General features: G+C 42.7%; 1 protein-coding gene across 1 annotated transcript; it reads left to right on the top strand.

The window, feature by feature from the left end:
• The first annotated feature begins 4,190 nt into the window (after nt 1-4,190).
• On the top strand, nt 4,191-13,612 carry LOC146708298 (uncharacterized). Its single transcript, XM_085460119.1, has 11 exons — nt 4,191-4,311; nt 6,356-6,460; nt 6,546-6,701; nt 7,009-8,692; nt 9,284-9,337; nt 9,425-10,205; nt 10,278-10,481; nt 10,677-10,743; nt 10,830-10,951; nt 11,043-11,194; nt 12,666-13,612. Exons 1-11 carry the CDS (start codon nt 4,216-4,218, stop codon nt 12,764-12,766), a joined length of 3,522 nt encoding a protein of 1,173 aa, XP_085316245.1. The 5' UTR covers nt 4,191-4,215; the 3' UTR covers nt 12,767-13,612.
• The last annotated feature ends 1,030 nt before the right edge of the window (nt 13,613-14,642 follow it).

The following is a 14,642-nucleotide window of genomic DNA, read 5'->3' as shown; positions in this document are numbered from 1 at the left end:
AGTGAGGAAAAGATGAGAAGTACAGGACAGATGAGGCATGAAAGAAAAGCAGGAGAGCTTTTCTTCCCACCAAGAATGAAAGTGAAGGCTGGCACTTAAAAGAACTTAGTGAGTGAATTTTATATTTTCCTTATTTTTAAGGAATAAGTTTAAAAAAGTATAAAAAATGAAGAAGAAAAAGGATAAAAGTGGGGGCATGTGGTGTGTGGAGAGTGGGTTAAATGTGGGTGTTCGTGATTGTGGGGACATATACTGGCAGGGTGGCTGTGCGCTGGATGTGGCAGTAAGGTGACCCACTTACACAGAACTGCCTCTCCTGACACACACACACACACACACACACACACACACACACACACACACACACACACACACACACACAAACACTTGCCTCTGCACACTCCTGAACACACTCACACTGGAGACTGGAGGATGCTTTGGCCCCATTTCAGGCAGTAATGTGTTTCAAGAGTTGTGGAAGATGAGGTGGGAGGTCGTCGGTGTGTGGCAGCTGAAGAGACCTGAAGCAACAGAACAGAAGAAGACAGGGGATTAAACTATATAAAGCAACAAAAAGAGTGGGAAACAGGCGACAAGCTGAGCAGACTGCAAGGTAGACATGACGTACAGTATAGGTACATATCGGGCAGACTTGTAAATGAGCAGGGTATGTGTGGTACCCTGTTAAAAGTGTATATCAGAGAGTACATTTTTCCTCCCTGCTAATCTGGTGCAGCCATTGACTCCACCATGACATTCAGCAGAAAGGTCAGCTCCTTCCTGGTATGCACAAGATAACAGGACAGACACATCCACAGTCCTCCACAGGAAAAAAAAGACAAGATAATACGAGATAGCACAAACAGAAAGGTGAACAACCTTGACATTTATTATGCAAATGCCTATGGCAATTTAAATAGCTTTAACTGTAGGTGGCTGGTATGGAGTTGAGAATGAACTGATTCACAACTTCTGATATCCAATAGAAAACAAAAGAATGAGTGGAACGTAATGGCAGGTGTACAATATCACCATCTAGTGGAGAAAATACATTGCAGCAGTGGAATATTTCCACCTCCATGACCCAAAAATAGGAACATGAGATATTTCTCCCTGAAATATATTTAAATAGCCAGGACCTAAATTATGTCAGTCATATAAAAGTGTAAAATTAATGCTATGAAATTAATCTGTCTGACTTTCATTATGCTGAGTATTCAATTCAGCTGATTTCAGTTTAATTCTGTTTTATTGATTTAGCATCAGATCACCAACTAAAGTAATCTCAAGGTGCTTTTTATTGCAAGTAAAGCTTCTCTTATATCAGAGGGGCAATCAGGTGATCCCCTATGAGCAAGCAGGAACAGACCTCCAGCAGAACCAAGCTCAGGGAGGAGCATCTACATGCAACTTGTGGTTGTTGTTGTTGATTGACAAGAATAAGAGGTGAGAAAAAACAAGAGCACAGAGAGACCACAAACAATAAACACATTGGGGAGTGAAAAGTACATTATGGGAAATCCTCCAGCAGTCTGAGTCTATAGCAGCATAGTTAAAAATGGTTTACAGTCACCAGATTGAGCCCTAAATATAAGCTTTATTAAAAGAAAAAGACAGCTGAAGCCCCATTTTGAAAGTAGTGAGGGTGTCTGTTTCCTGCAGCCAAACTGGGAGCCGGTTCCACGAACAGGAGTCTGATAGCTGAAACCTGCCTCCCACTCTATTTTTGGAAATTCTGGAAAATACAAGCAAGCCTGCAGTCTGGGAGAGAGGTGCTCTATTGGGATAATATATTAGAAGAATTAGCACCACACTCTCAAGGAAATACAGCTTGACAACTTGTGCACAATTTTTAAAAAAGGATCTGATGTGTGCACAACAACTTTGACCTTCAGCTGCATATCTCTCCTCTGGCTTGTACAGAAACGAATAATTAGGCAGTTTATCTTAAAACCACCGGTCTCCTTTACGTAAAATATCCAGTCAGTTATGAAAAGCTCATAGTGTGCTTCGTCGCATAGGTTTTATGAGTTAGTTCAGCACTTGGGTGGGTGGGCGGTTAGCTTCTTCTCACCTGGTGGAGATCTAACATTTACATTTACAAAAGACCTTTGTGTTAAATCCTGCACTTAGTGCTAACCAGGTGAATAAAGTGAATAAAAAGGTGAATAAAGATCTCTATTTTTAAAGCTTATTATTTATTAGGTAATAAGAGTCCAGGTCTCTTTATTTCATTTCCTCTTCCCAGCTTATTCACATGCAATGAGGCAAATGGCTAGCAGAGTCAGACAGATCAGTTCCTTAATAAACTAAAAATATAATATAGCCACACCTGAACAGAGTCTGAAGCTTCGTGTATTTGCCATCACATGCAGGTGAAGACTCACACAAAATGGGGAGACATTATAACTACTGACGGCCACCCTCATCTGGTTATGGTGCAGACAGAGGCAACAAACAGACAAAACCAAGCAAACTCTTCAGCTCCTGCAGAAATGATTGAGCGATGATTGGCTCAACTTCATAATCAAATAGAAACAAAGTGTAACAGTAAACAGAAAAGGAAACAAGAGGAAAGCACATAGTTGATGTACTGAATATGCAAATGTAATCAACCACAGCTGAAAATACTGATTTGAGCAGTTGTATTTATTACTCAGATGTATAATAACAATTTCTCATATATGACTTAACATGATGTGGAGCTGCACAAGATGAAGAGGAAAGAAACGAAACAAAGCATCAATCACACCGAACTGTATGAGTAACAAGCAATAAATACAATCAATCAAACTCATTTAAAGCTTTCTGTGGCCTCGAGTCCACGTGAAGACTAAACTGGAAAAACTGGACCTCACAAAGGTCCCATTTCAAGTTAAACAAGTTAGTAAAACCGTTGTTAATCTCTAACGGAAAAGTACTGGCAAAGCAAACATTGTGATGTCTGAACATGCGCACAATCAGTTAGCCTGTTTTGTAGATGGGGCAGAAACCAGGAGGTTACAGTCACCATTTCAAGGACTGAGTTTTAATGTAGCTTATTATGGTATCTAACATTTTATGAAGCCGCTGATGCCGAACATTTGCACTGATATTTTTACCACACTCTCAGCAATTATAACACCAGCGATAATAAAGCACTAGAAGATAACTCCCACTTACACCATTAGTGCTCTCTCCATCAAAGCTTCATGCCATAAAACAGATTCAAACAAATGTCAGGCAGCCTGAGCTGTATCTGACTGTTTCTGCCTTTATTTTGCTAAAATGCTACTTTATAAATTATACATATTTGTGTGGCATGTGTCCTTCTCTGCACAAAGTGAGATCTTTTCTCCAGAGCCAGCAGGGAGCAAGAAGAGCAGCGAGGCCAGACTATGGAGGCTGTGAGGGTGGGTCTTCTTACAGCAGTGGTAGGGTACCTCATGAAATCTTAATGCAAAACCTAGGGAACAAATTAAGAAGAAGAAAGGTATCAGTTAAAGAGCCAGAAATCCTGAATAGTGCTTTCACTTTGCTAGATACTTCACTAGATAGATACTGATGTGGATCAGGTATATTTTATCATTGGAACAGGAAATCACTCCTACCTGGACCATTTTCACTTATATTCATATTAGAATAATTAATTTTAATTTAACATTTCACTTTGAGTGTATTGGTTTTATAACTTTTTTTTTATAGAGAGTTCACATTTTTTATCGCTTATATCTATATTTGTACATAACATCTGTAACAAGACTCTTCCGCCACAAGGTGTCTCTTTGAGCAATAACTAATGAATGAAAAATTTAAACCTGTAACAAGAATCAACTTTTAATAAGTTAATTTTTTACTTATTTGTTTGAATTGATTATAATTTGGGTGGAATGAAAGCAGTCCAGAAACATTTAAGTGCTTCTGAATACGATCCTGTAAAAAGAAAAGAAAAACGATTCCTTTAATAAGCTGCCTTTTATTTTACCTTTCATTGTCAAAACCCGCTTCCTTTATTTGTCCCTAATTCGTCTCGCTTTGTGGGTCACTAAAACTATTTTTTAAGCTAAAACTAATTAATAATCAATGAGAAACGTGACGAGCAGACAGCTGACCTGGGATCTGATTTCTACTCGCGTCCTCGCTCTGATTAACGTAGTTAAATCCGATCTCAGATCAGTGCTTTTCGCGCGCTTCCAACCGGTGACCACGTGTCTCCCTCCGGCCTGCCAGCGGACCATGTGGAGAGGCAAGATGGCGGCGCGGTGGAGGGGGAAAGACGGGGAAGTAAATGCCGGCAACAGCGACTTTATAGCCAGCAACACCCCCAACGAGGTACCGGTTTCCTCACTTTAGCTCATCGGTCATAAAATAGACCGCATAGTGGCGGGTTTCGGTGCATTAGTCGGGCGTGTATCCCCTGCTCTCGAGGCCACATGCGCGAATAACGACACGTGGCTGAAACGAGCTCGTAGTACTACTCAGGTAGTGATCAGGGAGCGGATCGATCCGCCTGTCATTTGGACGGTTTGGATGCGGGAAATGCTAAATGACAAGCTAGTTAATGAGGCTGTTCGTGTCTAGTTTGATGTTTATTAGTTTGGACGTTTAAACGGAGGGAAGCCGGTGAGTTCCCGCGAAGGTACAAGATGTTCAGATAAGGCATCGCCCTCCGTACGACCCACGCTGCTTTATTTCCCTCAACTATCCCCCAGCTGCTGTCCTTGCTTGACTGCCGGAAGCCTAATTTTAACATATTTCCAGGCACTGAAATGAACCGCTGCCCTGTCAAGCAAATGCTTGGTTAGAGGAGTGCAGGAAATGAGAGCTGCTTCACTTCCCAGAGGTGCTGTACAGATGTTACACCCGCCTCTAGGGCCGTAGCCGGCTTCCTACTCATTCATCACAACTTGATCTTAAAAACTGAGGTTTCACTTTCCTGTTCTTTCCTTTAAGAGAAATCCTTTGCTGTCTGACTGAGTGTCTGCTCCTCTTTGTGTTTAGTTATAGTATATCGATTAAATACCCCACACAGTTCTTGATTTAATAGCATGAGCCACATAATCACATTTAGAGCCTAAAAAAGTTGCAGGGGTCTTTTAAACAGCGGCCACAAAAAATAGGCAAAGTTTGTTAATAACATGAAATACTATTAAAACAAAGATGCGCACTCCTGCTTCCCAGTGAGTTATAAGTGTGCTGTCACAGATTTAAATCTTTAAAAAATAAATAGTATTTTATAGGGTTTCTTAGGTCAAATTATTAGACCCAGTATCCAACGTAACACAGGCACCTTTCCTTTCACCAGCTTCTTGATTGAGTTATTCGTTGTATAGTAATGAGATGGTGGGTGGGAGTGGTTAAGGATGGCTTCATTTATGTTTAAGCTATCCAAAGACGCAGTTTAGAAAAAAATATTTTGTGAATAATGATGTAAGAAAAAGCTGCTGGTGGACCGTTTTGGTGCTGATGTTAATGCCAGAGGAGGTTTGGTCCTGTGGAGTTACTGAGTCAGCAGAGCAGTGAGACTTTTGTGCCCTGTGCACCTCAGCGACCCGCTCTGTAACTTTACGTGGTCTGACACTACGTGGCTGAGCTAAGTTTCTAAATGCTTCTACTCTGCAGTAATACCATTTACAGTTGATTGTGGAAAATCTAGGAGAGAAGAAATGTCGCAAACTGAGTTGTTAAAGGTTTGCATCCTATTACAGCAGCTCACTCAAATTCATCAAGCTCTTTACAGCAAACTGTTCTTCGCGAATGTTTGTAAATGTTTCACTAGATACTTGATTTTCTGCACCTTTGGCAGAAGGACTGAACACACCTGAAGATTAAGAGATGTGGTCCATTACTATTGTCCATGTGATGCCCTTTTTTTTACTGGCCCACAGTCATTGAGATGTTGATTATGTTAAACCCTGAAATGGACAACATTATGGACAGTCTTAATATTTTAGTCACAACCGCTGTATTCCACAAACTAATAAACAACTTAGCTGCTCCACCATTCAGCTGCTCTAATGCTTCAGATAGTGCTGAGTGCAGTAAGCAATCAAACTATCATGTTCTGTAATAACAGCATTTCATTTAGGACGATACGTAAGTCAGTATGGGTTTATGTGTGATAGACAAGTACTCGCTTTTTAAACATGAGTCAAGTATCAGATCTGATCACAGTTTTTTGAACTTTTGTCAGAACTGGGACTTCCTGTTTTTGCTCTGGAGTTAGAGTCATGCTTCCTGATCTTTTGGTCACACCCAGGGAAATGAGTGTTTTGGGGTTTTTGTTTTTTATTAAGCAGGAGGTGTAAATATACTAATGTGTGTGCATGCAAATCAGTATAACATGGACATTGAAGTGTCATGCCTGTGTTTACAGCCAGTCCTGAGCAGGGCAGGTGTGGAAGGCGTGGACATGGACACACAGTCCTGTGTGGATCACTCCATCCTGGCCATCTTGGAAGACTCCACTGTTGCATCGGAGGTCAGAGTCAAAGCAGATTCATCTAAATGATTTCACTCAGTCACACTGGCTGTGTATGTATTTTGATTTGGCGTTCTCGCTTCAGTGCAAGAGCAGAGCTGAGGAAGAAAGCGAGCGCCTGCTGTCCGCCCTGACTGAGATGCTGGATTGTGTGGAGGATGACGGCAGGACTCTGTCTCCTTTCGACACCCTGCCAGACACCAAGTTCCTCAGCCAGGCAGAGTACAGGGACAACACCGTGGTGAGTAGAAACTAGAATGAAGAATTACTTGTATTGTCCACAGTCTGTTCTAGTAATCAGAGAAGTAGGAGAAGCGTTTCGACTGTTTCATCATGAAGCTAATGATGATCAGCTAATGTGGAAATTTACAAAGCAGGATTAGTGTGTTAGTCAGGTGTCTGTAAATAAAATAAAGATTTTTCTATGTCACAACTTCAGCTCTTTTAGATCACCATGGTAACTTGTGTTTAGGTAGGAAGGAAGTGACATGTTACTCGCAGCAGATGCAGTATGAGATCTTGAGACCCCTCTCTCTCATTTTTAATAGGGATCATCGTTTGCTCAGAGACTTAGACCAAGATCTAAAACACCAACTACAGCATCCACAACTCAGAGTGATGGGGAGAAAGGCGAGGGGGGCAAACTAGAGAAAAGCGGTCTGTCACAGATGTTTAAGCTACAAGGCCAGATGTTTCATCCCAAAAATAAAAAGGCAGATGCCGAAGTCGAGGTTTTTACCTCGACTTCTCTCGTCAGCCTGGTGAAGCTCATGCATCCCTACTGTCTGAAGCTTCGTGTGGAGGAAGGGGATCAGCCGAGGACACATCCCACCATATTCTCCCAGGAAGAGGTGTGGAAGTACGAAAGACCAACTGGAGACAGTGATGAAGAGATAAATGTAGTATCTGATGACGAGGCGCCTGTAAGAGAGACCAAGATACGAGATGAGGTAGATGAAAGAAGAGATAGCGGGCAAGTCCTGAAGAGCGTGCTGTTGAATGGAAACTCCAGATCACCCCCATCCAAAGGGAAGAAAAGAGTGAGCTTTGGCCCCGTTCGAGTGGCTTCATTGGATGAATCGGAAAATGGATTAAATGAGAGCGATCCCACAAATTGCCATACTAGTGAAAGTGAGTCACTTCCACTGAACAGCACAAACACACTTGAAAATCCAGCAATTGAAGCCTCAGCAACGTCCTCGGAGGTAAATTATAACAAAACTGAGGACCAGCAGCCTAAAGCTCAGACAAAGGCCAGATCACTCAGCCTCCAACAGTACAGACAGCTGCGCCAGAAGAGACAACCCCTGGTAGAGAAACAGGGGAACTACACTACCAAGTGGCCCTCTGTTCCTGAGCCCCCTAAGGAGCTGACCCCCATCCTCTGTTTGCAGAAACAAAACGGCTGCAAACCTAAGATGCCGCATCACTACCCAGACCCCCGTAAACCTGATTTCAAGTCATCCCATCTTGCCTCTTCACCACGCAAGCTTCACTCCTCAGAAGCCAAATCTTCCACTTATGTAAATCACAGCAGACTAAATCACCAAAGGACTGAATCCAAAGTCCTCTCGCCTGCCAGTCCACTGCCGGACATTCTTCATGAAAGCCAGAAAAGTCCAGTGAAGAAGCCAACAATACTTAGTAGTGACCCCCCAAATCCTGTCCTCCTTTCCCTGCCAGTTCTTCAGGCAGCATCACCATCCACTTCCAACTCTTCATCAGCACCTAAAGTGGAGTTTCTGTCCAGGGATTCAAGCCTGCAGAGCAACAGACAGCCTCAAGAACTCCACACTGAATCCTCAGCTGCACCTCTTCAGAGACAGACATGTTCCTCAGAGCTAAATCCCCAGGTGTCACCTCTAATCAAAGATTATAGCCAAGAGAGCATTGCACCACTTCAGGATACGAAGACAGCATTTAGTGAAATAGCAGATGATTCCTATATCTCTCAGGAACAAGAAAACTCACAGGGCATAAAATCACACATTCAAAAATGCAGTCTGAGCCCACCCAAAGGACCCCAGCGCTTACCAGAAACTCCACAGGCACCGAGTCCTGACGCACAGAGACCAGTAAAATGTTCCTCTGTCAGCCCACATTTCAGTCAGCCCCTCACTCACATAGATTCTGGAGCAGTAACCGAGGTCCTAACCCACAGTATGAGTCCTCCCGAGGAACCACCACCTCCTCAATCCAGGTGCAGAGTGCAGGGAGCAACAGCTGACTCAGGTAAACACAAAGGAGTAGTTTCACATTTTAGGAAATATACAGAAGTTGATTGACTGTGAAATAAATGTAGAAGCAGCCAGTTAGCTCGACTTAAAGACTGGAATCTGGGGAAAACATTTTCAAAGGCAAAATATGCCTGATTTAAAACAACAGCTATTTTTTATGTTTTGTGCCAGGAAGCATACTTTCTCTTTTTTTTTGCTAGTATATACTATGTTGCGATCACCACAGTGCGGCAGTAGAGCACTTATAAGCTGTTTGCTTTCCACAACAAAAGCAGGAAAGGAACATGTTGCGAACTACCAGGAAAAACTGGTAAAACTTGTGTGGGACGATGACGTGGAGACAGGTGTGCAGACAGGAGACGCATGCAAAGTTAAAGGCTGTCCAAAAAACTCTGCATACTAGAAGATTCAGTCTTCATTTTTACTGTTTTCTCATAGAACATATTAATAAGAAAGCCCAAGGATTTTGAGCTTACATGGTGTTGTTATTATTTTGAGTTAAATGTGATGATGATAGGAGTGTGGGAGAACTAAAGGCGAGCATCTTCCAAAGCGATCTTTTCACGTTTGTTCTTTCTTTCATCAGGAATTGAAGCGACTGATCTGACCAGCTTGTTGGAGCAGTTTGAGGAAACACAAGGTGAATTTTGTCAGATTACTAGCAGCGGTGTACTATGGAGGCTCACGTCCTGCGATACATAACCTCTTTTTATTTTTCCTCCTCCAGCTAAAGAAGAGAGAGTTTGTGAGAACGAGCCCGCGCTTCTCCGTGCTGCTTCATTAACGGCGATGTCCTCTGTGGGACCACTTGAATCTTTAAGCACTGCAGAAAGTCAGAAACTCCAAGTGTTGGAGGCTGTGGATATCCCTGAGCCCCTCAGCACTGAAATCATTCTGAGCACTAAGCAGCCTGCAAGACGGAAAAATCCTCCATCCAAGGCTATTCAGATAATTGACCCCCGTCCTCTGCCGTCCAGGAAGACTCACACAACTCAGTCAGAGTCAGCTGCAGCTCTTGCTTCTTCCCACATATTTGTGCACGTATCTGCCGATCACGATTACTGCGGTTCTGTAGATCATTCTCCTGTAAATGCTTCTCAGCGTAGCAGAGCTAAGCCCCGTTTACTCAAGGATGCTTCTCAAACCACAAATGAGCACCATGTGATGACCCAGGGCTCGCAAGCTGCAGGTGAAGAGAAGAACCAGATTACAACTGTTAAAACACAGTCAGTGCTGCAGCATCAGTTCAATCAGCCCAGGGCCAGATCAGAGACCACAGACAGAGCTCTGCAGTTTGCAGACTGTGCTGCCAAAGAAGATCGTGGGAGGAGTGAAGACAAGACCGCTCCATGCACCTTCCCGACACCTCCACCCAGCCCTCCTGTCAGAGGCAGAGAGAAGAGGAGATACAGGAGAAGATCACCACGGTCCGATTCAAGCTCCAGCTCCCGGTCCTCCTCTTCTTCTTCCTCATCCAGCTCTTCATCTCGCTCTCCAAAAAGATTAAGGTACTCATCTTCTATCATTCACGTTCAGCCTGAGCTTTTGCCTTTTGTGGCTACAATATGTCTATCTTGCAGGCTCCATCGCAAGCGTTCAGAGAGCAGCTCGTGTTCATCGTCCCCCTCTTGCTCCATGTCCCGATCCCCTCCTCGGCGGTACAGGTCAGGGTGCTGTACACCAAGATACAGCAGATCACGGTCCAGATCTTGGTCCCGGTCCACATCCCGGTCTCGGTCGCCATCTCCACAAATATGCTGTAAGCGGTGGAGAGACTTTTGCAGGTCAGTGAATATTGTTGATGAGCTGTAACCATCCAGTTCAGATACAGTGCAATTGTTGCTAACTGCTAGAGAACTAGTGCGAACTTTTGACATAAAGAACAATCGCACTGACTTGTCGTTGCCCCTGATTTTATGCGATAACTGACACATTCAGTGGGAGCAAAATCTCACTCTCCATTTTCTTCGTCCGTGCAGCAGCAGCAGAGAGTCCAGGAAGCTCAGGAGAGAGCATGAGATAAGGATTCAGAAACTGAAAGCCATAGTGAGTAAAACTCATCTGACGTACTGATATTTTTTTTTGCTTTTCCAGTGGGCGGTAACTATATCGCATTTAATTCTTTCACACAGGACGAGCGCCGGGTGGTGTACGTCGGCCGCATCCGCAGGTCCATGACTCACGATGAACTGAGAGAACGCTTCTCTCAGTTTGGAGAGGTGGAGTGTGTGTCACTTCACTTCAGAGATAGGGGGTAAGCATGCACCATTACAGTTTAACACGTTTTTTATTGGCTTTACAGTGAAATGGGTCACCATTAAACTCAACATCTTTGGTTCCCACAGTGACCACTATGCCTTCGTTACTTTCTACAACATGGAAGATGCTTTCGCAGCCATCGATAATGGTGGGAAACTACGGCAACCTGATGAGCTGCCCTTTGACATCTGCTTTGGTGGAAGACGGCAGTTTTGTAATACAAACTACACGGATCTTGGTAGGTCTAACACCAACAGCCAAGACAAACACTACACTATAGTGAAAGGAGAGAGTTACCGGACAAATCGATAAAAAACAAAAAATTTATCTGGAAAAGACTAAAAAAAAATTGCCCTAAAAACTACTGTGTTATGAAACGGCAGGTGAACCTACACATGCTGTATCCTTCAATTTGTTATGACTGTACAGACAGTATACTGTGTATTCTGCACAGTATAAGAGCACCAGCAGCACATGCAGGCTTCAAGCTAAGGTCTACAAATATAATAAGAACAACTACTCATCTGTGGCGTCCGCAAGGGAATAAAAGCCCGGCCTTATAATAGCTGTGTGAGAATGGACAGGCTGAAACACGCTTGGTTTATTCTACCAGAATAAAGGAAAAAAAGAAGTTGAATGAAATCATATTAAATGTAGCCAGACAACCAAAAAAAATAATTGAAGTTGTAGAGATGTGACATTGTGACTAAATCCAACAGATTAAAATTGAAAGTTGCTCTCAGGCATTTAAAAAAAAGAAAGAAACCACAGTACTCGTTCAGCACAGGAAAAAGGGGGTTTATACCCAACACAGTCAACTGTTGTTTATGCTCTTTAATTGCAGAGCCAAAGATGCCACCCCAGAGGTGTCCCAACCTGTACAGTGTGGGTCATCTCTTTTGGTTGGGAATTAAAATTGGTGTCATATATGATAATTGTGCACATTTAATCTGTTTCATTACAAACAGAAACCAACTGCTAAAACACCTCATGACTTCCCAGCAGGACTAGCATGTTTGATTCGAGTCTATCATGACAGTCCACTCACTTCTGTGAGAATAGAGCACTCCAACAGCACCACTGTGTACAGCTGAAAACCTTAATCAGAAAGATGAATGATGATGATGATGGTGTAACTAGTGTAAGTTATAAATTGATTAGGTGAGTGATTTTCTAACTTTTTGTGCCCGAGGCACCTCGTGAAGGTGCATCTGTATCTGAATCCACACAGGTCCAGTAAACGGGCTTGTTGCTCTTTTTAAGCAGCTCTAGTATTTCTTAGAAGGGCTGTTTGGTTTAAAATAAACATTCCAGGCTTCAGGGAGGAGAGCCACCCAGCAACTAATCCCTATTGACTTTTGTAGAGCACCGGCGCTCTGGGCCCAGGTGCTGCTGATTGAAAATAAGGCACACATCCTCTCCAGTGCTCATAGAAAAGAATGGCCACACAGACAGGCTGAGAGGGAAGGAGGGCAGAGTGGGTTATCACGCAGCCTCCGCAGACAGATGAAGCACTTGGATTAAGGGCCAGTGTCACTGCTGGTCAAGAGTTACAGTGCAACAGTGTTATCATAAACTGAAATTTTGAAGCTTCACAAAAGCTGTATTTGCTACAGTGCTCTCACACTATATTGTAATACACATCGCGGACACCCTCATCACCTTGTTGAACACAGCAGTGAACATGTGCACATCCCTCTCTTTCTCAGATGCAAACAGAGACGCAGAAGCGTCTCCTTCCAGGACCAAGTTTGAGGACCTCGACTTTGATTCGTTGCTGAAGCAGGCTCAGAGAGGATTAAAGACGTAGCAGAGCCGAGAGGACGAACGGCAGCACAAGCCTGGAAGAAAAGATGGAAGCGTTTGCTTTGGGGGTTTTTCCACAAACAGAGCATTGTGCTTATACTGGCATGGGAAAAATTTGTTATAAGTTTTCATGTTTTGCTAAACTATATTGTAAATGCATGAAGGTTTTTATGTGTACAGTTTATATGTACAAACATGTAGCACTTGTATGCATGCAGTTAATCGTGTGCAAAGTTGACATGTAGCACTTGATGTGAGACAAGGTTTTTATGGCATTCCAGAGCACTGAGAAAAGTTTGTATAGGGAAAAAAGGCAATTTATTGTTTTTCTGTTTACTTGGGTTAATTTGAGTGATTAGATATTTTCATGTAGATATTTACCTCTGACAAGGAGCTTTTGTTATTGTGTTGATTTGTGTGTTTCTTTGCTGTTCCGGACTGATTTAAATGAACGTTTTTGAGGGCTTGGACTAATGTAGAAGGGGTTCACTTTTCCAGTAGGTCCACATTTGGATCTGTTCTAGTAGTTTATTAGACATTTAGGATTATATCTTCACAAACATATACCAAACTTAAACAAGAAAAATTTGGTGACATCATATTGATGTTGAACCAGATCCAGATAATTGTGGCAGACAGTGGTTTGCTCCACTGCTTTACTTTCCATTGGTGAGCTTGAAATAAAGGGTGTGATATATTGCTCTTTACATAGAATAAACAATGTTTATGGCTGTAACCACACTGCATTACCTCAGTTTCATCTTGTGCATTAATCTGGCTGCTATGTTTTTCAGGGGGGTCTCCTTAATTGTTGGTTGACAATTAAAATCATAACCTGTTGAATTTTCAAGTGATTGTCATCAAGTGTGAAATTTATTTCTGATAAAAATAATTTCCCGTGGGCCCACACAAGTGATTCTTTTGGTCTATGCAGTGACCCCATTTTAAAAAAGTCCTTAAAAAACCTCTGATTCAAACCTGTGATTCTGGACTGCAGTTACTGATAGTGACTGCACCTCTAGTTAAATTGCTGGCATATTAAAAAAAAATCTACATTTAGAATCACTAGAAAGCACCAATTATCTGTGGAGACTTGATATATTGAGATTTTGAGCTCCCGAAGGTGTTTTTACTGTTATAGACTGTTCACATATCTTAACATCATCACAGTACTTAGGATTAGACTTAGTTTCCGACGCCACAAAATCCTCTCCTGGCTTCAAAAAACTAGGGCCAGCAATTTTGTGGACAAAAGTAAAATTAGCCTGATGATGCATTCGCAAAACCACACACTCAGGAGAGGGAGTGGGAGTTCTTTGGGCGATCTCCTAAGAGTTTGCTGATTTATATGCAAAGATCTAGACAGTTTATTTCAGTAATTAACTACCAAGAAGAACTGCAATTTGTGCCTCAGAAAAGATAAGGGAGTGTGATATAAGGCCATTGGATCCATCCTGCCATTGATACAAGACTTGCTGCTTTCATGCCAAATTCTGACGCTACCATCTGAAGGTTACAGCAGAAAGTGAGACTCATCAGATCAGGTAACATTTTCTCAGTCTTCCATTTTCCCATTTTTGTGTTTCCCTACAAACTGTAGCTTCGGTTTCCTGTTCTTTGAGTTGACAGGAGTGGCACTGCCGTGGTCTTCTGCTGCTGTAGCCCACCTAAGTTCAACAGGTTGTCTGTTCACAGATGCTCTTCTGCATACCTTGGTTGTAACAAATGGTTATTTTTGGCCATCCTCCGCTGACTTTTCCATCAACAAGGCATTTTCACCAAGAGAGCATCCCTCTAAACCCTCCAGGCGTTTGTGCGGGAAAATTACCAGCACTTCTGGCACAACCAGCCATGTTTGAACTGTTGCTCAGTCTGAACTT

The sequence above is a fragment of the Copadichromis virginalis genome, linkage group LG6, assembly GCF_057382275.1.
Source record: "Copadichromis virginalis isolate Kocher_CV1m ecotype Utaka linkage group LG6, C_Virginalis_male_GT1.1, whole genome shotgun sequence".
NCBI classification, from domain to species: Eukaryota; Metazoa; Chordata; class Actinopteri; order Cichliformes; family Cichlidae; genus Copadichromis; species Copadichromis virginalis.
The sequence above is the reverse complement of the archived record's forward strand: the minus strand, read 5'-3'. Positions and strand labels throughout refer to the sequence as shown.

Excerpts from the sequence above, each read along its gene's own strand:
- LOC146708298 (XM_085460119.1), top strand. The coding sequence starts at position 4,216 with ATGTGGAGAGGCAAGATGGCGGCGCGGTGGAGGGGGAAAGACGGGGAA. Across the intron at positions 4,312-6,355 it reads CCAGCAACACCCCCAACGAG|CCAGTCCTGAGCAGGGCAGG; the intron begins GTACCGGTTTCC and ends CTGTGTTTACAG. Across the intron at positions 8,693-9,283 it reads GGGAGCAACAGCTGACTCAG|GAATTGAAGCGACTGATCTG; the intron begins GTAAACACAAAG and ends TTCTTTCATCAG.